Source organism: Strongylocentrotus purpuratus, unplaced genomic scaffold, assembly GCF_000002235.5.
Source record: "Strongylocentrotus purpuratus isolate Spur 01 unplaced genomic scaffold, Spur_5.0 spur5_scaffold_14, whole genome shotgun sequence".
Lineage (NCBI taxonomy): Eukaryota > Metazoa > Echinodermata > Echinoidea > Camarodonta > Strongylocentrotidae > Strongylocentrotus > Strongylocentrotus purpuratus.
In genome coordinates, this window is record NW_022145599.1 from 1023838 (window position 1) to 1047126 (window position 23289).

At 36.9% G+C, this 23289-nt stretch overlaps 1 protein-coding gene across 1 annotated transcript; it reads right to left on the reverse strand.

Annotated features, from left to right (window-relative positions):
• Positions 1-306: 306 nt before the first annotated feature.
• On the reverse strand, positions 307-17250 carry LOC100890963 (5-hydroxytryptamine receptor 1). The gene is made up of 5 exons (XM_003725423.3): positions 16729-17250; positions 15131-15274; positions 3980-4333; positions 3211-3520; positions 307-667 (listed from the first exon to the last, which is right to left on the reverse strand). The coding sequence occupies exons 1-5, from the start codon at positions 16963-16965 to the stop codon at positions 402-404; spliced, it is 1311 nt and encodes a 436-aa protein (XP_003725471.2). The 5' UTR covers positions 16966-17250; the 3' UTR covers positions 307-401.
• Between the last annotated feature and the right edge of the window lie 6039 nt (positions 17251-23289).

Consider the following 23289-nt stretch of genomic DNA (forward strand, 5'->3'; position numbering starts at 1 on the left):
TTACAAATGGTAATAAGAGTCATTAAGTCTGAATAGTACACTGGATTATCTGGATAATATACATAACGTCAAGAGAGGTTATCAAAATGAACAAAGGCCTGGTGTTGATTACCAGTATGATTAATTACAAAGAAAATAATGTGAGAAACACACTAGCAGTCCCGTCCTGCTCCATAAGGCCTAAACAAAATATGGTATTGCCCTTTAGGTGCCAAAACACGGGTCGGTCGGTTGGAATTTTGTATTATTTTTTGAAACTCCCTCTTTGGGCTGATATTTCTCAGTTTTGAATGCTTGAAATGGTTTTTAAAAAGCCGACCGTAGATTTCAAGATTTTGGGGTCGGTCGCAAAGGGCAATACAACATCTTTTGTTTTTAAATGCCTAATGCTCGTTTGTTTATCACTGTGCTCCGCCCCTCCGAAAGATACTAGCCAATCGGCTGCGTAAAGACTTCCAGTCAATGCGATAACCAATCAGCGCGCGATATCTAGCGCGCACGCGTCGATTCATGAACGAATAAACAAGCGGATCGAGCAACGAGTTTGAATAACCTAACCACATACTAACCACGCCTAACCAATGAGATGGATTGATTGGTATGAAACAAGAATGAATGATGAAGTATGGTGTCCAACAAACGATGGTTGTCATCACTAGAAGAATACCTGGAATGGAGAAAACATTAAATAGAACTAGTTTAAGGCAAGGTCAAAAGCAGGGGGTACAATGCAAAAATGTATACGGTTAGATTTGTCACTAATAGGTAATGACATCGACACACATTACCAAATACACATCGACAATATAATGCACATATTTTATATTTCAATACAGCTAAATTGAGAATTATACAAATTGGAGAACCAAATATCCCCTAATTGCTATGTTGAGAATTGATGAGCATTCATGTATGGTTTAGACAGATGCATGTACTTTGTTTGATTACATTTTTATCTCGATTGGAACCAACAAAAAACATGGTTGTACACAGGCGCGTACACATGATTTTTACAAGGGGGGGGGGGGGGGGGGGGGGGGGGGGGTTTAAAATTTATAAATCGGGCCGAAAAATTTCGCAACAACTCAGCCAGCCGCTGAATAAGCGGGGGTTGGGGGGGGGGGGGGTAAGAGGACACTTTTTTTTTTGGTCCCCAAAAAATCGCAACGACTCAGCCGACCGCTGAATAAGCAGGGGGGGGGGGGACACTTTTGCTTTTGTTTTTTTGGTCTCGAAATTTGAAAATTTGACATTTTGCTCCGTTAGGGGGAGGGTAAGGTCAACTGTTTTAGGTCAGCCATGTGAATATTTTTGGTATTTTTGTTTTAAAAAAATGTAATAATAAAAAAAATAAAAAAATAAAAATAAAAAATCCAAAGGGGGGGGGGGGGGGGTTGGGGGGTTTACACACATAAAAAACCAAGGGGGGGGTTTAACCCCCAACCCCCCCCTGTGTACGCGCCTGGTTGTACATGTATACAGAATATTAACAGTTATTATAATATAAAATTAATTATGACGGAGAAAGAGAGATAAAGAAATGTAATGCTAAATGTATTCTTTTTTCACGCACACATTGGAAAGCGATGAATGCAAAATTATGAATGATGAAAAATTAACGAGGTTAAGGTATTCATTTTATGAGGTCCGTTGAGTATATGGGTAGCAAATGAGATAGTTAATAGTCAAATAAAATTTAACGAATTCGGCGAGAGCTCTCTAAAATCGAGATAATCAATCATTGATGGGCAAGTGCGACGAGAGTAAATAATAGATCAAAAAGATAACAATACTGTATCTGTCATTAACAGGACTTCTCAACATAATATAACACGGGGTAAATTCTTTAAAATATGCAAAGATACACTGAAGAGGTTCATCTTATAGGGATTGCATCATGAGAAATTGTACTTCTAAACAGTTACTGGATGATTGTGTAAATAAACTATCAGATGAGAATGCAGTTTTTTTATTTCAAGGGAGGAGGGGGTACTGTCTAAAGTGGATGAATGTATAGGAAATGGGAGGAATGAGAGAGATACTTGATATACCATAGGTTTAGCTGTTTTTACGACCTTTAAATCCTTAAATTGGACAGACATTGCACTTTGTCATTACACTAGCCTGTAAATGATTTGATGTCAATACACATGTACATGACTGGACATGTCCATTTAATCATACATGCTCGAGAAATTAATAAAGGAAATTTATTTTAGGAAATGTATGTGCTTTTTATGACCTATTTCAAGGGGATGCGCTTTCGTTACGCGCTACGAACATTGAAGATATTACAACGGTATGTAAACACGTGTTAAAGGCACTATGTCCCATTTACAGGCCAAAAAATGAAAAGGTTAAATTCCGATGGCATTTGAAAGATAATACTAATTGAGAACTTCCCTAAAAAAAGTGGGACTTGAAAATGTCTTCAAGTGAGAAAATAACGACTATTAGTTGTCAAATCGACTTAGGAGCTATAGAGCCAATAAGTAATAGTCCTGATTTTCAGACCATTGTATCGAATGGTCATACGTTTTATGCTGCGAAAAGATTCTTTCAGTTTAATTTTGGCCATCACAAGAAGTGGGTTATTGATAGACAAATGCTCATGTACACTTTACAGCTCCTTTTATGTATGTTATTACCACAAAAAAAGAAGTCAATCACTCAATAGTGTCAGACAGTGAAGTCTAGCAAGTAAACGGGTTTCCTTGCATAATTTGAATATTAGGACACTGCTAACATTTAAATTTTACAGATACAAAGTTCTACAAAATTTGAGGTTGGCTGCAAAAGGGACATAGTACCTTTAAATGGACGTAAACAGCAGAATGGGTGTAAATACGATATACATATAAAGGAGTTTAAGGAACTCCATGATAGACAGGGATGTGAACGTGATGAAAGTAGAAAGTTACTATAGTCAGTGATTTGGGGTGACGAATTTTCTAAATATATAACCACACAAATACTTTGAGGGATCTGATGTTCATTATTTAGGGAACATTTATTTGGCTTATAAAAAGAATGATACTAATTATATTCGCACTAGATTACGAATGATGTGAATATGCCAACATATTATATCGACATAATTATTGGAGGGGTAATTCAAAAGTAATTCCAGACCAAAGTGAACACACCTCAAAATTTGGATTCCCATGTATATACTTTTTCCACACACAAAAGAAGCTAACATATTTATACCTGTCAATGCTACCCGTTTGTCCGCACTGAGTTTGTCTAGCTTGGAGAGTAGCTGCTGCCTTTTCTTCTTCTTTCTCTGTGGCTTGGCGATCACGTGATCCTTTATCCCAACTCCACCACTCGCCCCCTCGTCTTCTGTGACGTCATAATCAGAAGTTCCGATATCGTCCGAAGACTTGGGCCAATCAGCGGAGGAGCCTTCTGGTTGATCATTGCTTACGATGTCCATCGAAACATTGATCACTCCGCCGTCACTCGTCTGCTTGCTGTTGCTGTTTTTGCCTTTCTTGAAAGCAGCATGAGACCTTAGCTGATAGGAAAAGGATGAAGAAATTAATCAGAATGACTCTGATTTGATTCTCGTTTCACACAAATCACATTGTATTGATATAAAAGTACATAATAGCACCAAGGTATGTCTACCACGAGCATTTCAGTACGACGAGCTGAATCAATACCTCAAAAATTTCCTAGCAGCGAGTATATCATCTGAAAGTAGCAAATGCACAAAGTTTGTAAAATGCTGTTTAAAGAATGGGGTATTATCGTAGTAACGTACTTCAAAACTATGTAATTTAGCAGTTATACCGTAATTCTAAAACTCTCATGTTGCCATTGGTATCATACATGAATAAGTCAAACAGACGGGGAATAAGAAAATAGTTATGACTTTACATGTTCGATTACTCTTAAAATATATGGTTATTTGTTTATTGTTCTTTTCATTTTTGAAAATCAGGTGTAAAATATCTTTAATTCAAATTCCTACCTGAAGTTCCTGTCGTCTGATAGTCCAGATAACAGCAATGTATGAAAAGGCCATGATAGGAACAGTTACACCAAAGATGAAAGTAAACCAGATGATGAAATAGAGACAATCCTCCCACTTAGGTGAGCAGTGATGTGTGTCAGGATGATAATTAAAATCGGAGAGGAACTCAAAGGCTGGAGGAAGGACATTGAGGATGGGTAGAAACCAACAGAAGATGATGAAACCAATGGCACGACACTTGGTAGGAGGGAACCTGGTGGACCACACTATGGTCAGGTAGCGGTCCAGAGAGATGGCCAGGATCGTCGTGAAGTTGGCGAAGGTGAAAAGAACGGCGCCGAAACCATTGATCTATCATGATATCAAATTGATTTAAATAGTTACATAAATAAAGGTGATTGTACATCATAAATATAATGTGAACGACAGGTGGAGAGACATAAAAACATTCGGAATGATTCAAGTGCGCTAGGATGTATGAGGGATAAAGAAAGGGGAGAAGTACAACAGGAGAAAATAGGACTAAGGAAGGGAGGGTTGGAGGGATAGAGGGAGGGATAGGAGGGAGGGAGATACTATGAACATGACATACAAAGAAAGCGGACAAAAAATACAGTTCCTCAGGTAGACAAAGGAACATCCCTTCACTGATATTATGTAAAAAGGTGAATATGCATGTGACACCTGGGAAGCAGAGATATAAATGGATAAATAGATAGATTTATTGATTGATTGAGCGAAAAAGAGAGATAGACAGATTGAGCGAGAAAAAAAGAGAGAGATAGAGATATAGATATATATTGAATTTGTGTTATACAGTGAAACCTGTCTATAAAGACCACCCTAGGGAGACAGGAAAAGTGGCCCCTGTAGACAGGTGGTCACTAAAGCAGCTTTGACTGTATAACTCAAATTGATATGCATTCTTACTATATTTAGTTGGTTTCCCTATTGTATGAAAACAGGAATCCTGCATAGTTGTATTATGCATTCATACCAACGTATAAGGCATACAATCTCTGTCCATACATCATTGAACAATAATCAACATTGCTGTCTAAATTAGAAGAAAAACAAAGCGTTTCCGCAGGAATCATTAATTAAATCTATATGCACATCGATTCTCTCATGATTAATCTTCATCTTTATAATTGCTTGATTATATAGAGTCGCCAATGGTGTGTGTATTTGTCATTATACATAATTGAAAGAAATGAAAATGAGAAGCAAGCAATATCCGTTCGACGTAAATATGGAGGCACGGGGATATCAATCAAACAAATTAATGAGATATAGAATTATTCCTATCATAAAATATCACGATAGACATACATCCTTTGTTAAATCAGTTCTGATCATGTCATTACCAAACGTTTAACGAGGGCGTATAAAGTATTTAATTTAATATTGTCCCAGACAATCGCTCTCAATAATTGCTACCCTCTATTTTGAACAAGCTTATTTTAAAAGAGATAATTTAGTAAATTGGCTGTGCATACCATTCATTCTCTCTCTCTCTCTCTCTCTCTCTCTCTCTCTCTCTCCCTCTCTCCCCCTCTCTCTCTCTCTCTCTCCCTCTCTCGCTTTCTCTCTATCACTCTCTTTCTCCCCCTGTTCCCCCTCTCCCCCTCTTTTCATTATGAAAAAAGTAACTATGTATAGGAAAAGTTGACTTACAAAGGGCTTTTGATGATTTTTATTTATAGCAAATATGACCACCATATATAATACCACTATATCATGACAAAGCGTTGGCACCCTAGTAGGTCTACCGGATGTGTTTGCTTGACCTTGCCCACGTATTAATATCCGGGGGTGAAAACACCCGGATCACATCCTTGTATTATCACGGCCATTCAGAGTGTGGCTATTAATTATCATCATGGTCAAGGCGGCTACGTTTTTTTCCCCTGATTTTCCCCTCTTTTCTCTCTTCAAGGAAATTGCCAGCAAATTTTCAAAACAACGAAAACATTTCAGACCGGACGGTTCACATCCGTTTTATTTTCGAGATACACTTATGTTGATATTCTGTGAATGACTTTGAAGTCGAACGAAGGCGTAATCCAAGGCGTAAAACGTAAATTCAGCAGGGGGGGGGGGGCACACCAGAATTACACTTGAGATGCAATGCAAATGAACAAGGTCATCGGGTAAAGGAAGGGTGTGAATGCGTCGTAATCATATTCTTTGTAATATTGCCTTTACTCTCTCTCTCCCTTTCTTTCGCTCCTTTGGCAACCCATCCCCTTAGCTACTCATAAAATTATGGGCCTGTTTTATAATGCAATTAGTGTCAGTCAGATTCGCACGTATCAGTCCGGAAAAAACATTGAACATCAAATGAGTTAACATGCTGACGCAACTAACCTCATGGTACTTAATTTGTATATTCAAACTTTCGCTTTCCTACCACTTGATTTGCTATTGAGCAAAAAACAGAAACAAAGAGAAATTGTTTATCTTAATGAGTTAACATGCTGACGCAACTAACCTCATATTACTTAATTTGTATATTCAAACTTTCGCTTTCCTACCACTTGATTTGCTTATCGAGCAAAAAACAGAAACAAAGAGAAATTGTTTATCTTAATGAGGTTTATTCTCTGTTTGTTTTTTTGACATATCGAAAGTCAATTTTTGACAGGTAACTGAATGTTGAAGTGGTAATGGATACTACGATATAATAGTCACAGTTTGAAGTGTTTACAACTGATGAATGCTTTTTTGTTTGCATGTCACAACCCTACCCACCCCAACGAGGAAGGAGCCGTGTTTGAATTTTGCTGAGAAACCGATTTCAAATGAGAAGGTATCTTACCACATACCTCCTTGTAAGAACATAAGAAATCTTCGCAAATCAAATACTAGAGAATAGTTAAAATGTAAAACCGACGATTTCGCAACAGTCCAGTTCCCTACTTAATTGACTCGCTGAATTCACAGTAGTGATCACGCGCTTTGTACACATTAACATGTAAACTTATCCTCATAGTCATGATGTAGATGAGCTGTAGAGTTATGAAAAGGTATATAACTGTATATTTATGATTGAAAACATACTTATCGCATTATTATTACCAGAAAAACTAAAAATGACCATATTTCATGAATTATTAAAATGTTATTTTAGTACTTAGTACCTATCAATTTACAAATATATTATCCATAACCCATAAATGAAAACGTAACATTTACTTGTAATTTATGGATCTACAACCAGTATTCAAAATTCTCTCAAAATTTCAAAGTTGTACTTTTTACCGGCCTTATTGCACTCTCATCCTCACCCTTGTCTTACACCTCTCTCCCTCTCTCCCTTTATCTCCCTCATATACGTTTCCCGGATCTTCTTTGCTGTCTTCTTTTTTCCATTCCTACCTCTCTTCTTTAATTTCCCCCAGCCCTCTCTTCTCTCTTATTTCAAACGATCTCTTTATATATGATTGTGGAATAGATTTAAGCAATTATTGTTAAATGTTAAGCAAACTTCATTAATTAATAGTACGTCCACCCCTGAAGCCTATCTTTTTCTGGGCTGCTCATTTTCACATGTATATTAGATCTTTTACGATCGTATAGTCTCAGCCCTCTCGGGGAATACCACGTTTTACTTTCTCTACCTCGCTCAGTAAATAATTTATGTGAGCATCTTTCAGTGTAGAACTGATAAATGTATTAATCATAAAACCTAAAACCGAACGAGCGGGAGATTAAACAACCGATGCATACAAGTCATGATTCGGGGAGATAACTCACCAACGACAACCTTTTAGCGCGCTCGCTATTTTTGAATAATTAATCTCTTATCCTTCATGAATTGAAAGTATTTTTTTCAATAGCGAACAAACTAGATGTCTGTTTGGTACATCGTAATTAGCGGTCTTGTGCAAACCTGGTCATATACAAGGGGTTTTCGTTATGCTTATCATATACATGTTGTTAACCCTGCACACGGTCATGTTAGTCTGCAAGCACAAACCCTGGTCAGTCGTAAAAGTGAGTCTGCACTATAAGACTACCATAGGCCATGTACTGTAGCTGCTCCTGACACTAGCTGGGCTAGACTTCTCTCAAGGCACAATGATTTGTTGATACAGTGTCAAATTAGGGTCTGTGCCTGCAGACTACGGTCATGTGGCCTACATAGGCAGGTTTCCAGGGCTACCTCTCTCTCTCTGAAAATGTTTTTCTTACCCGTTTACCCTCTTCATAGAATCCACCCGATATAGTTAAGAAGGTTGAGTAATCAAAAGGTACATTCGTGTTGCCTTGGTTATTAAAAAAAAAGAGTGCCCGGGAGAATGGTAATGTAAAGCTTTTTGCAGATGAATTCATGGAGCTGCATACATGTGAGCTATATGTTACTAGTATGTAATACATAAGCTGAATTTTTTTCCTTCAACATAGAGTATCTTTGCACTCATACGTAACATCATTTGTATCGATGATATTTCAGAAAACCCTGATATTTTAAACATTTCGCTCTAGACTCCTTTCCCTTTCCTCTCATCCTATTTCTCTTTTTCCATCTCTCTTCATCGTATCCATGTGTTTGAAATGTGCTGATCACTTCTACCATGAAAATTTACAAATCTATTCTTTGAATTATTATACCTAGAAAAGAAAATAGATACGGGGCATGCTCTAAAAATATCAGTCAGTTCGGTTTTATTCTGCCTTGAAACTCAAACCACAATTCATACATTTATTCATTACATATATTTTTTTCTGTCTCTCATTTTGTAAACAATTATTATCTAATTGTACAACCCATTCAAGACTGACAGTTAAGAGTGAATGGGCCAAAGCAAATTATCAATAATGATGAAAAGGGTACAGGTGTAAACAAAAAATAATAACACGCGTTATCATACGAGTCGAGCTTAAAGTTAATGCAGTTAAATAAAATATGTAAATGTTTATTTTTAACTATTTTCGTTTATATATTTTTGGTCCAAACAACTCTTGGACTGCATGAATAATCAATCCATTGTAATCTACGCCATATTATCTTGCATAAGATCAGCATGTCAGAGCTCAAGATTAGTTTTAAAGAACTCAAATATTAGTCATGGCAATAAGACTAAGAGACAGGCCAACACACATGCAGCAGATAATCAGAGGGGGGGGGGGATAAGAAGAAGAGAGATAGTCGAGAGAGAAAAAAAAAGAGTGAAGCAAAATAAAGAGAGAGGGAGAGAAAAAGAGGGGAATAACGATATGGGAGAGAAAGGGATAAAACATTTGAGAAAGAGAGATAGATAGATAGAGTGATAGAGAGAAAGAGAGAGAGAGAGAGAGAGAGAGAGAGACATGGGGAAGAGAGAGAGAGAGACAGAGAGAGAGGGAGAGAGAGGGAGAGAGAGAGAGACAGAGAGAGACAGACAGACAGAGAGGTAGAAAAGTACATAAAGCTGTTTGAAGGCAAACGGATGTCAATAGCTTTGCCAACAGCCTTGTCAAATCAAGGGAATGTGATTTAATGATATTATTTTCATTGAAACGGGAAAGGTAGTTTGTAAAAAGAAGAGATGGAACATTACCAAATGAAGCGGCACAAGCAAATACATTTAGTATAATTTATTTTTCATGGCGGAACAAACTCCTTACGAAATATCACCCTTACCCTGTACGTTCTTTATGGGAATATAAGAAGAAAGGCATAACTGCATAGTTTATCAAGCTCCTTGTTTTTACATCTGAATCCAGAATTTGGTGCATGAAAAATATGATCATCGCAAGATGACATTTTTTGACTTGCCTGATTTGGGCTGAAAGAATAGAATTGAGTTTTCATAACGCTCAATCCATGAATTAAAATGTTTATTAAATCAATAGAAGGTCTACCGCACACCATTCAATCTAACTGCGATTTAGTTTGTTGAAAAATTGCAATATAGCATTAGATGTTCTAAACAAAATATGCAAGTGAAAATCTTTCTGATCATTGTGCTGCGCCATAAATGGTGAAAAAAGTAAGACAATCGTTTTTCACTGACTGGAATCCGTACAATTATACCAACAATCAGAGAATGAAATTCAGAGCATTCGAACTGAACTCCAAGTAATTTAAATTATAATTTCCGTTATAATTATTGCTATCATTATGTATCCATATAACGTATGCCATAATGCAATACACAAGTACGTAAATTATTAACACAGAAGATTTTATATCATTTACCGTTTGTCATTTTCTAATATATTTATCTAATCTAATGCATGAATACATACTTTTAAAACTATCAATATTGTTTCCATGTATCTATATGATCTTTTTTCCCTTCCATATTTGTAATAATTATTATGCCTATATTTTGTATAAAAAAAATATTCATGTATCATATTAAGAATGAAGTTTTCTAATATATACAATACAGTAATCTATGTAGGTCACCGAGACAAGCTTTGTATGACAGTTTAACTCGGACTTTAACATTTCTCAGCAAATTCCCACAGAAGTGCGAATCATGAGGATTGGTTTCTTCCATGAACCTTTTCAAACAACTATACATCTTTGAAAGGGACTCTTATAAATAGTCAATGAGATACCAGTAAGACTTTGTCACGTTTCACGTTCTAGCACGTCATAGTATCCTTTAATCCATATACAGGTCCGTATTTCAAGGTATAATTTTATGTAAAGACGAACACAAAATGACCTTAGATGGATGTTTTTATGGTAATCAAACAACACAACCAGGATAAAATGACGAATTACCTTGCGGTTGTAACTGATACAATGCTGAAGTTTTGAAGTGCGGCTCACATCCTAGATTCTTAAGTTGTCTCACTATAGTATGATAGTCATTTACACTTAAAATTCTTCCCTTTTAAGAGTTTAATTTCCTTTATTAGCGATTATCGAATGAATAACGCTGGAAGAACCGTTTTCCTGAATCATACACCTTTCTACCGTATAGATAGGGATTCCATTCAACTACACGTTTTTTCCTTCTTTTGAATGTAGAGCTCTCCTTTACAGCTCTAGTCATCATATTATTCTTACTATAGTGAATTGAGTGAATACAATCATGAAGCTAATATTGCAGTGTTCGTAATAGTCATATTTGCCTAGTGTTCGGAATGATTTTATTTCTCTATTGGACTGTGACTAACATCAAACACGACTTTCGGACGTTTAACATAGCATTGTATTATCTCTGAGATAATATGACTGTTGAATCGAATAGGTAAACGGATAGTTTGTTTCATTCGTATCCAGACAGACATTATGTATAAACACCTGTACTCAGTGGCGTAGACAGGTTCGTACACCTGGGGGGGATGACTCAGGGGCGGATCTAGCTTTTTGCTAAGGGGGGGGGGGGTTGACCAATAATGACGATGCGGAGCATCGTCCACGAGCCGCGAAGCGGCGAGCCGATTTTTGGGGGGGTGTTTATTTGAACCCCGTATTTTATTAACACAATGGAGACCATAAAAAGCAGTGTATGATAACGTCTTTTTAAATCAAGTAACAGTTAAATACACAGTTATATCCAGAGTTATCATGTGTTTGGTTAAGTTACCAGATGAGTTGAATATCTCCTCACAATATTTGCACTTGAAAGGGTTTCTCTCCAGCGTGCGTTCTTTTTTCTTTCTTTTTTTCTTTTCTTTTTTTTTCTCCTTTTTTTGTTTTGTTTGTTTTTTGGGCCGCCCAAGGGGGGTTTAAACCCCCTACCCCCCCCCCCCCGTAGGTCCGCGCCTGTTTAATCTTGTGGTTATGTTTCCAAACCACAAGATAACCACAAAATACTTGTAAGATTTTTTTTTTTTTTACCGTCTGAATTGGCTTTCACCGTGTGAATGCGGCTAATAACAATAAACACAATTACAATAATGATGAGGATTATTATTATCATCATCATAATTATTATTATTATTAATATTATCATTGTTATCATTATTATTATTACTATTATTATCATCATTATGACTTATTAAGTAAGCAAATATCATTCCCCAAAACCTGGGGGGGGGGGGATGATTGTACATGCCATCCCCCTCATCCCCCCCGTTGTCTACGCCCCTGCCTGTACTTCAAGTGGCGATTGTTTTGTAACATGTACCATTTGGGTCGATTAGTAAACTTTACTCAGTCCTTTTGACTCTATACAATAGAAGACCTATCGAATATCAGATTATGCACAATGCCTGTCACAGATGAAAGGGAGAGAAGTCATCGAAATGGAGACGAGATGATGCATCTTATTAGTATAGCTAAACCTGATCAAACTCATTAGTAAAATATATCTCATCTTTCTCTCTCTTTCTCCCCCTCTCCCCCTCGGTCTCTCTCTCTCTCTCTCTCTCTTTCTCTCTTTCATTCTCTTTCTTGGTATTTCTCTCCCCTTTCCTCTTTCTCTCTCATATGCTTCTATTTTTATATCTCACTCTCTCTCGCTCCGTTCCCCCTCTCTCCCTCTCCCCCCTCTCCTCTCTCTCTCTCTCTCTCTCTCTCTCTCTCCCCTGTCTCTCCCATTTCTCTGTCTGTCTGCCACCCTTTGTCTCTAACTCTCTACTTCTTTCTTTCTTCAGTTTTTCTCGTTCCTCATTTTCTCTTTTTTAGGAGAGACAAAGAAGACAGTTAGTAGAGAGAAAAGACGAGGTGGGATAGATACGCGGAAAATAAGGAACATCGACAATCAGAAATAGAAAGGAGAGAGATGGGAGAGAGAGAGGGGGAGGGGAAGGAGAGAAAGAGAGCGTCGATGCCACTAATTTTCGTGTTCTAAAGCGAGCATGCATGCCTATAAAATGTAACAATCGATGCAGTGAGTATGAAACAATATTTTGTCGCATATTGTGCATCTGAAAACATAATATAGAAGTATCGATTTAACCCTCATTTTCTGAGATATAGCTATTGAAATCCCCCGCTTTGTTCCCCTTGCATGTGATGAGTTACTTTCAGAGTTTAATCAGTATATTTCAAAAGGATAGTGACAATAGATAAAAGCATAGCGCTTGTCTGTTTTATGGTATTGATGATCATGATAATACACGTAAAGACCGATAAGTACGTCTTTCTTTCTTTTGTTCTTTGGAACTCAAGGACTATACAATTCTGTTTTCTGCCATTGATAGTTCCTCATATACATGCGAGGAATCTGTATATTTCAAAAGCCTATTGACAAGTGGACAAATGCGAACAATCACAACGACATGATTGAGCAGACCATATGTATTGGGTATATACATTACACGGCAGGTATAGACTGATATTTGTTCAGTGATTAAAGGTAATACAAAGTTTTGGGAAATTTTGAAAATTGGGTGGATAGTGATTCTTTACAATTTTGATATATTTGGATGCCTCTGTGGATGTATTATAAGCTCTAGAAAATTTAGCCCCTAAAACACTTCTGCTTTTGAGAAACTTGAATATAAAAATTTACCGGTGCTCCCGGTAAATTTTGAAAAAGTTCAAATAGCGCATACGACCGTACAATGGTAGCTGCGACCATGAAAATCTCAGAATATGTAGTTGTGATATATAATTTCCGAACGGGAAAAACTAATCGGTAGATTCTAGTCAAGAAAACATTGTTTTATAGCTTAATTTATAATCTTGACCTTGAGAGGGAGTTATACAACATAAAGAGTTTATTATTTACAATTTCATAACTTTAGACTCGATTTCATCCGCGACAACGATAACTGAATATTGTAGGACCGCATATGCGTCCAACATGTTCATTTGAACCAAATTCCTGACCCCATACCAAAACTTTGTTTTACCTTTAAGGTTATTCCCTTTTGAGGAAATAAATTGATGTTGACCATGGATATGACTTCACTCACAAACGGGAATTTCTGATAAAATTTCATTGGAAAAAACTACGGCTCAGTATTTATTACTTCCCTGTTTTATTTTAATTGTCATAGAAACAAGCATATCAAAACAGAAGAAAATGATTAGACATGCGTGATGTCTCGTCACGTTTGTAACATTATATACATTATATGCTTCATTTTACAAATATTTCCCTCTACGTTACTGTTTCAATTGTCCTTCCCTTTACATATCTCATCTTACCCATATCAATCTCATATTTCTAAATTCAATTTAGACAGATGCAGAAAACCAAACATAGACATTCGTTTTAACTTTTAAGAGAAAAAAAAACAATCAGTTTTTGTTGAAAACATTTGTTTCCTTTTGCCAACTGGTCAAACATTGCAAAATAAAAGGAATTGAAACTGTTACAAAGATTGGTATTAATATTACATAATTTACTCGCCTCAGTTTTTGTTTGTGTGTGTGCTGTATCATGTGCATATTTAGGAATTGTGAGTCATATTGAACAAAGAAAGGGAAAAGACAGAGAGGAGAGGAGAGTTGGGCAAGAGGGATATGGGTGAGAGAGAGAGTGAGAGAGAGAGAGAGAGAGAGAGAGAGAGAGGGGGGGGAGAGAGAGAGAGAGAGAGAGAGAGAGAGAGAGAGAGAGAGAGGGAAATTGAGATATGGTCGTGGAAGAAAATTACAAGAACCGGATCCTGACAGAAATGTTGTTAAAGATAGATTACTTTGATTACCATGCACTCAAATCAAAATCTTATCAATTCTTAGACAATGAATAAAAAAATACTGCATTGTCTTTATGTCATCTTCTAAAACTTGTCTTCCTTGTAAATACGATTTATTTGTAGAAGTGTATCGCTGTTTCATTCCAGTGATAGATGATTGTCCGAACCTCGTGAATCTTCTCATTCTATTATATCCCAAGTTGGCCACTCAATATTCAAATTTGCATTAAAAAAAAAATCTTTTAATTGAAATCTAACTACCACATAAGTCTGTGAATATTGATGTGCATCCCCTCATTCTTTTTTTTTTTTTTCTTCTTTTTTCTGTCTTTTTTCCCTTTTACCAATAGTTTGTTCCTCCATATTTGTATTATTATGTATCCTTTGAGGGTAGTCATACTATCGAGCTTTGCTTATTTTGTCCACCCTCCTGTTTGATGTTTTCGATTAGTTACAGCCAGCCTCACTTTATTCTACATATATTCTTTTGTCATGTGTAAATTTGCAATATTTGTTTGTTATATATTTGTAAAAATGCAAAAAAAAAGAAAATCAAACAGAAATAAATAAATCAAAATCAATCAAATAGAGATCAATGGAGATACTTACCGAACATAGGATATCACTATGTAATAGCAGGTAACCGTCATCATAGATAGACCAGATAGAGAAGCTCATACTCGTTATGGTTACGCCCAGATCCACGATAATTAGATTCAGAATCAGGAGGTTGTGAAAGTTCTTTCTCAATACCTGCAAGTCAAACAGTGAGGTAATTTTCAATCATTTTGCACTTTAAAAAAAATGCCAATTGGGGCTCCTGCGGTTAACACAAGTTTAGGGGGCAGGAGTATTCAAGCCCCCTGGCTACTCCACTAGTAATAATTATCATTGTCCATACTAATTCATTGCAGGTTTAAACGTATCGAATCGGGCAGAAAATTGCCTTAGGATGTAGGGGGTATACTCTTGCATTCAGAGAAGAAGGTCCAGGGCCAGAGAAACCCCCGATGGAAAGTAAACGGATGCCAAAAGGGCGGCCTGGAAACGAAATTCGCTCCATTTTAATGTCTGAAAAACCCTAAAAAGGTTAGTTGATATTTACTCCATCTTCCTAAAAAAAATGGAGCCCCACCCGCAGGCTTAAACGTATGAGATCTTAGGATGTGGAGTATACTCCTGCACTCATAGAAATAAATCCATGGCCAGGGAAAACCCCGATAATGACAAGCCTTCTTGAATATTGATACTAAAATTGCGATGGGAAAGGCTTGAACAGAAGCTCTCAGAACACGCATATTTAAAGCATGTCATTGTTCTGATCATCAGAACTCTAAAAAAAAAAATGTCCAAGTGCAGGCTTTCAAATCAAATTAACTGTGGTTAGATTTGATTGCCTTTTGTGTACTGGGTGTCACATTGTATAAGCAAATGTGTGCATTATACAGTTTGACAAGTACTGGTGGAAAAGAAACCGCTAATCAATTTATAAGACTTCTCTCTCTCTCTCTCTCTCTCTCTCTCTCTCTCTCTCTCTTTCTCTCTCTCTCACTCTCTTGCAAAGTGAAATGTATTCTTAGACAAATATTAAATGACATTCACTCCATAGCACTTTAATAGCCATCATGCAAAGTAGCATGTTCCTGTTTACTATCTGTATACTCTTTTATAGTCAACTTGGTCAACCTGGTGGATTTCAAGCGAGTATTGTTTGAGAAGTTGTGCAATATTCAACGTTTTCAACCAAAATAGCAGTAGCTAAATTCTTTATCAATGATCTACCATTAAGTTAAAAGTTTTGGAATACAAAAATAAACGTGTAAATACGCTTAACCCCAGAAACAGTCGCTTTCGTAAGATGAAAAGAGATAATTTTAAAATACTATAATTTTCTCTTTTTAATTTATGGAAAACGCGCAGACAGAGAAATGAATAAATGCAAGCAATCATAGTTTTCCAGTTTGTCTGAGATTTTTTTTAACAGCTAGCTTTCATTGATTTTGCGTCATAGCCCAAAACAAGGTAATCAGTATATAACAGAATTTGAAGTCTTAAATTATTCCTCAAACTAATTATCAATTATCCTTAAAATACTTTTTAAAGTCACGATTATGCCAACCTAAAAATTAAAATGTATGAAATTAGAATTTAGTCAATATTCTTATGATAAGAAATAGATTTAAGAAGATTTTTAAAAAATGACTCACTTTATCCGTCAGAATAGTGGTCATTGCCATCAGATTTGCAAAGAGCGCCCCAACAAAAATGAGTACCATAGTGATTCCCTCAATGATGGCTACAGCTGATGACGGGGCGTGATCAACACTCAGACCTCGATCGTATGGCGACATCGAAGCATTCTCGACATCTTCGAAGTCTCCCATCATCGTCGTAAAACTTGTGTTTAGCTCCATGTCGGATGGAGGAGTTAGAATCGTCGACATTTTTACCCCAAAACACCGATGTGCTGCCTATAATCTGTTTCGTGTAATCGAAGATTCAATCAGTCAAAACTAATGATGCAATTATTTGATTTCCCTCTTGAAGCAACTAGTATTGAATTCAGGAATGCGCATTTTGAAATAACTTGATGCTGTGCAGGCGTCGAAGAAGAATTTAATGTCTTTATCATCGCACTGTCTCTCTCTCTACACGTCCTGTCAAGGCAGAATCTATTTCGCGAATGACGTTCTTCATACATGGACGCGATGTCATAGTTACTATAAGCTCATCTGAGTTCCCGCCAAAACTATTTTTTCTAATGGTATATCAAGCATAAATGGTCTTTTTAATACAAAGTCTTGCATAATTTCATCACTGGCTTTGAGAGCCTTTGTATCACATTTCCCTCACGGTATATTTGCTGGTTAGGGTCTCGGTTTTCATTGGGTATCACTTTTCAGGATTCATGAAGTCATAGACAGTGCGAATCCAATAAATGAAACCAAACAATTGGTTTATCAAGCATAAATAGTCATTTTTAATATAAAGTCTTACATAATTTAATCACTGTCTTACCGCAACGCTCCTTATAGAGTTAATTTTCTTCGAGAGAAAATTACTTAGTTATCATTAAGAACAAGCTAATTGTGCTTTGATAGCTTTTGTATCATCATATTTCCGTGTATATTTCCTGGTTTGGTTTTGTTTAGGTATCCCGTTTCAGGATTCAGGAAGTCAGAGTGTAAAACCAATTAATGAAACTAAAAAACAACTACCAGACTACACACTTAACAGAGGACCTGGTAATCATTGTAATAGATGCGCTGTAAAGAAGCTGTTTCGGATAAACTGACAAGGTGATTTTACTCTATAGAATTGCAGATGTCTTCTAGCAACAGTAGCAGCATTCAAAGCGGAACAGATAGAATGAATATATACCAAGATATGCATTTATTCGAGAATAAAAAGGTCCCACCAAAAGGCGGTGATACAGGATTATCCATTAGTTCTAAGTGTTTCCTCATGCTTGCATCGTTATCATAATAAAATCACTACGATTGTCAATACAAATCAACTACTTGCACCAACTCACAATCTCCGTTCATCTTCAATACATTTAATCACGCCTTTAGTTACATGTCTACCAAAACATATCGGCACCGTGTTTTTAGAAACCTAGCTATGTCTAACCAGAACTATGGAACAATCTCCCAGAGTCTCTTAAATGTTGTCCTTCATTACATCATTTTAAATCCAACCTAAAAACATAACTGTTTCGATCATATGCCAGGCTTAAATCATAAAGTAAAAATGTAAATTTGCTAATTGATTTGATAATCATAAACGATGAAAGCTCAATATTTTTCGTGTCTTTCTCTCTCTCTCTCTCTCTCTCTCTCTCTCTCTCTCTCTCTCTCTCTCTCTCTCTCTCTCTATCTCTATCTCCTCCCTCTCTCTCTGTCACACTCTCTTTCGTATCTAAGCGCGTAGAGACATTATGTAATATGCGCTATATAGAATTGAACATTATTATTGTTATATAAGCAGCATCATCACGAAGAAAGGATATTGATCATAGAACAAACCGAGTATGGTTTCATCCTTATCAATAAGCATCTGTTCCCACGCCTGATTGAAACTTGGAGTAAAATTAATGGACTCCTGAGGAGTTAATGTGGGATACAGAACTACGAGTATACAATGAAAACAAACATGTAGGCATGGGTAGTGATATATAGAGTTTCTGATCTTATCACGCTAATTGGAATGAAATCGATTGAAGAAGATTAGTGGCGTATCCAGTTTTAGGAAAAGCTGGCGTAGCCCCGCCCCTCTTTTCTAGAGGCCAGTGTAAGCATTCAGGTTGCGACGATGTAACGATAAGAGGGGCTGCCCATATTGAACCCCATTTGAATTTGAATTGGTATGGGTCTGCTACAGGCGGAGCTGTATAAATTGAATTACGCCCATCTCACCCCATGAAGATTCTGCCCCTCCTGTTTATCAATATCTTAATATGCCACTGAAGATCCTATATGATTGTGTTAATTAGGATGCAATTATTTGTCTATTAGCTGAGTTCAGTCAAATTTACCTACAAGATTGTTATGGTTTGTTCAGCAGCACTTTGAATTCTAGCTCGGCATGCAGCCCAGTGCACTTTGATCAAACGAACGAGGTACCAATATCTGAGCAATATCCCTCTCATCATCTTTCTCCAATCTTCATGATTTTCTACCTCCATCCTTGCTCTTTTATCTTTCATATCGTTCATTTTCAAAATGTTGTAAACCAACGATGATGTATATGGTTATGGTGATAGATAAATGATAAGCCAATAAAATATCAAAGGCACCCCCGCGTTAACGTCATGGTAGAACTTCCTGGATTGAGATTAGCAACATTATTACATATTGCACATATGCTAATTAGATGATTATGCTAATATGCATGGCTATTAAAAAAGTTGCTCAAGGTTGCCAAGCTGGCAACCAAGCTGAATTTACTTCAATACCCATCTAGAACACAAATCAACAACAAAACCTTGTACTTATCAACTTTTCCAGGTCATGTACATGGCATATGGTACCGTCTACTGGACTAGTACATAGGATGGTAGTAGAGGTACAATGATGGAAGAATGGGTAAGGTGGTGCTAGTAGAGGTATGATGTGAGTAGAGGTAGATGGGAAGGATTTGCAGGGTAGTAATAGAGGTAGGATTGTGGAAAAGGTAGGATAGTAGTAGAGGTAGGATGGAAGAACGGGTAGGGTGGGGTAGACGAAGGATGGTAGTAGGGGTAGGATTGAAGAATGGGTAGGGTGGGGTAGACGAAGGATGGTAGTAGGGGTAGGATTGAAGAACGGGTAGGGTGGGGTAGACGTAGGATGGTAGTAGAGGCCCGAGTAGAGGTAGGATTGAAGAACGGGTAGGGTGGGGTAGACGTAGGATGGTGGCAGAGGTAGGATGGAAGAACGGGTAGGGTGGGGTAGACGTAGGATGGTGGCAGAGGTAGGATGGTGATGGTAATAGAGGGAGGGTAGTGGTAGAGGTAGGATGGTAGCAGAGCCAGATTTAAAGAACGGGAAGGGTGGGGTAGAGGTATGAAGGTGGTAGAGGTAGGATGTTCAGAATCATTTAGGTTGTAGAGTGGAAGAGATAAAATGGTAGTAGATCCAGGATGGAAGTAGAGGTAGGGTGGTAGCAGAGATATAGGGTGGTGGTAGTAAAAGTACTAGAGTCAATATGGTTCTGGAGTCAATATGATTCTGGAGGCCATTGTTCTAGAGGAATATGGTTCTAGAGGCAATATGGTACTAGAAGGAGGATCTGTGGTGGAGGTTGGGTTGGTGTTTAGGGGCGCTATTAGAGGTAGGGTGGTATTAGAGGTAGGGGTAGTAGAGGTAGGATGGTAGAAGAGGTAGGATGGTAGAAACAGGATGGTTGTAGGTAGAACAATAGTTGAATTCGAAGTATGACCGTAGTGGGAAAAGGGTATGAGATGTAGGAAGGTAGCAGAAGAAGGACTAACACATAAACATACACGCACTCATTATAAATATCTTTAAAATGTTCGAAAAGCTCATTTTATTGGAAAAAAACATGACAGTAGAAAGTATATCAGAATTTCATTTTATCTTTCAGCAGTATTTTATGTATTACATCACGAAATGAATAATAATGACAAAGCATTTTCTATATTTGTGAAATACATTTAGATTTTTTTGGCCTCATAAAATTAGTTATTCAATCATAAGAGTTGTACAAATTTTTACACTATTGCAATATGTCAGTTGAAAATAACAAAATATTTTACTAATTATGCATATATTACATTTGCATTTTCTGGAGTTTCAATGACATTTACATTGTTCACAAACAAATGGTGTCAGTAAATAGTATATATGCTTCAATAAATCGCAGATATGAGTATTGTATTGAGAAACAAACAATGATATTACCCAGGGGCGTCAATCCTAAGGGTAGCAACTTATTTCAGACGTGGCTGTCTATAGAACAAAATAATGCAATGTTTTCCCCAATAATGGATTGGCGCCCCTACCCACACCGACGTGACTGGAGATGTCGTGGAGACATTTCTTGAATGTCTCCTCTTGCCATCAACCCTGTCATGTGGGTCCTACATAGCACAGCACGTGCAGTTACCATGGTTACAGGTGGCAAGTAGATTATACCTTGATACACTATCATGCAATAGTACAGATATTGGATGAATGTTGGACAAAATGAACTTTATTATGCCATAATCATCCTAGTACCAATTGGAAATGATCCTCAAGATTGTGGAACTCAAAATCAAATTCTTGTATCATCAACCGACCTTGATAGGATGAGGATTTAACTATTGATGAAATTAGAAGGGGGTATAGTTATGATGGGGGAAGGTAATGATATTCCTCATGTGATTCTTTGCCCCTCCCATATGAGTCGAAGGTGGTATATTTGGGAGGTACTTCATTGCCCCTCCCATATAGTATAATAATGGGAGGAGCCCATCAATGTAGGAGCACTGCTTATATACGCCACTAGCTAGGCTCCTCCCTGTCACTGTATAATTATGCATGGGTATGCAGGGGAGGGACCCATTTGAAGATGACGTTCTGTGTTTGATTGAAGCTCCTCCCTATCTGTTGTGTTAAGGGAGGGGTAAATTCTAACACATTTTTTCTTTTTTATCATCTATTGGCTCAGGCTTGGGGTATTCCCTACCACTGTCTACCAAGGCAGGAACTCTCAAAGATCATGGAGAATAGAACTGAACGGATAAAGCTTGTAAAATCAGTGCGAGTACGCTCGACCTAGTAGTAGTTTTCATCTGGGCGTAGACCCCTTTGAAAAACAATTCAATAGCTAACCAGGGCAATACACCCCATGAGTGCATATAGAATAAATAAATTTAAGAAAAATATAACATAAACTGATATATTTCATGAATGGATTATGACTAAATTATCGTTAAAATGTATAATACTAGAATAACAAGATTAATGAATAATAAATAATTATTTTGTTAATACCCAGGGATGCCACATCAGCATCAATGCTGTTCTTCTTGTGGGTCCTGCAAATACCATCTTGCACCCCAGCAATCATGATAGCCAGGTAGTAGGTAACCATTTACTCCTGGGTGGAGTGTGGGAAATGTAGATCAGTGTCTTGTCAATTAAAGGACATTAGTATAGGCTTGGAATTTCAACCTTCAATCATAGAGTTGAGATTCAAGTGAATGAACCACTATACCACTACACCTCCACGTTCCTAACATACACAAAATATAACTGGATGAAATAGTATAAAAATAATGTCTCAGTTCTCCCCGATAGGGTAAGAAAAACATGATATACACCCAAAATACCAATTTTAAGATTTAGCTTACACCATAAGAAATATTATCGCAAAATATTGGGTCATATATATTCTGTGTGTAGTGTTCAGAACACTAAGTGGTAGGCTACACTGGTAAAACCTTTGAGAGTGAACGCCGAAAAATAGGGGGGGCGGGGCCGGAATCGTAAAAAATAGGTGATGATTAAAGTACACTATGGTATAACTGTAAATGTATTTAGAAAAAAACATAACAGTTTTAAAAGTTAGTTGGATTGAAACTAAATCAATCTTTAAATTTATTTATACATTTATATACTCATTTTTTTTTAGTTAGATGAGGTATCCCACTTCTGCAGCGTCCCATCTCAACATCCTCTTTAGATTTGCACGACTACATAGTGGACTGTTACGTTTGACGTCCTTATAAGGCACTTCCAGTGCCTTATACATCGCAGTGCCTTATAAGGATGTCACACGTAGCAGTCCACTATGTCGTCGTGCGAATCTAAAAGTCCCTTATATGGGCCTGTGAAAAAACGAGGTATTTCATGTGCATATCATTTGACAGGAATTGCCCCCAGCATGTGAATAATTTTGACAAATAAAAACAAATGCATTGGAACTGCGACCATCAGTTAGTGCGCCTGCATAATTATGTCCTAACTTTCGTCGCTTTTAAAAAAATTTTTTTTTTAATTTCTAATATCAACCCAAATATAACAACATAAATACAAAATATCAAACATTCTTTGTTTGTTTTAAATGATATTTTATTTCCTTCCTCATAATTTCACATAACAAGAAATTATCACAATAAGTAATATAATTCAAGATCTTTGATACAAGACACTTATGAATTACATCAATCACGGAACAACATAGAAAAAATCTCAGATTATACATGATTCTACTTTTTCTTTTCTCGCATGTAACAGTGTATAATCAAAATCCCTATGAATTTTCGTTATAGCGCCATC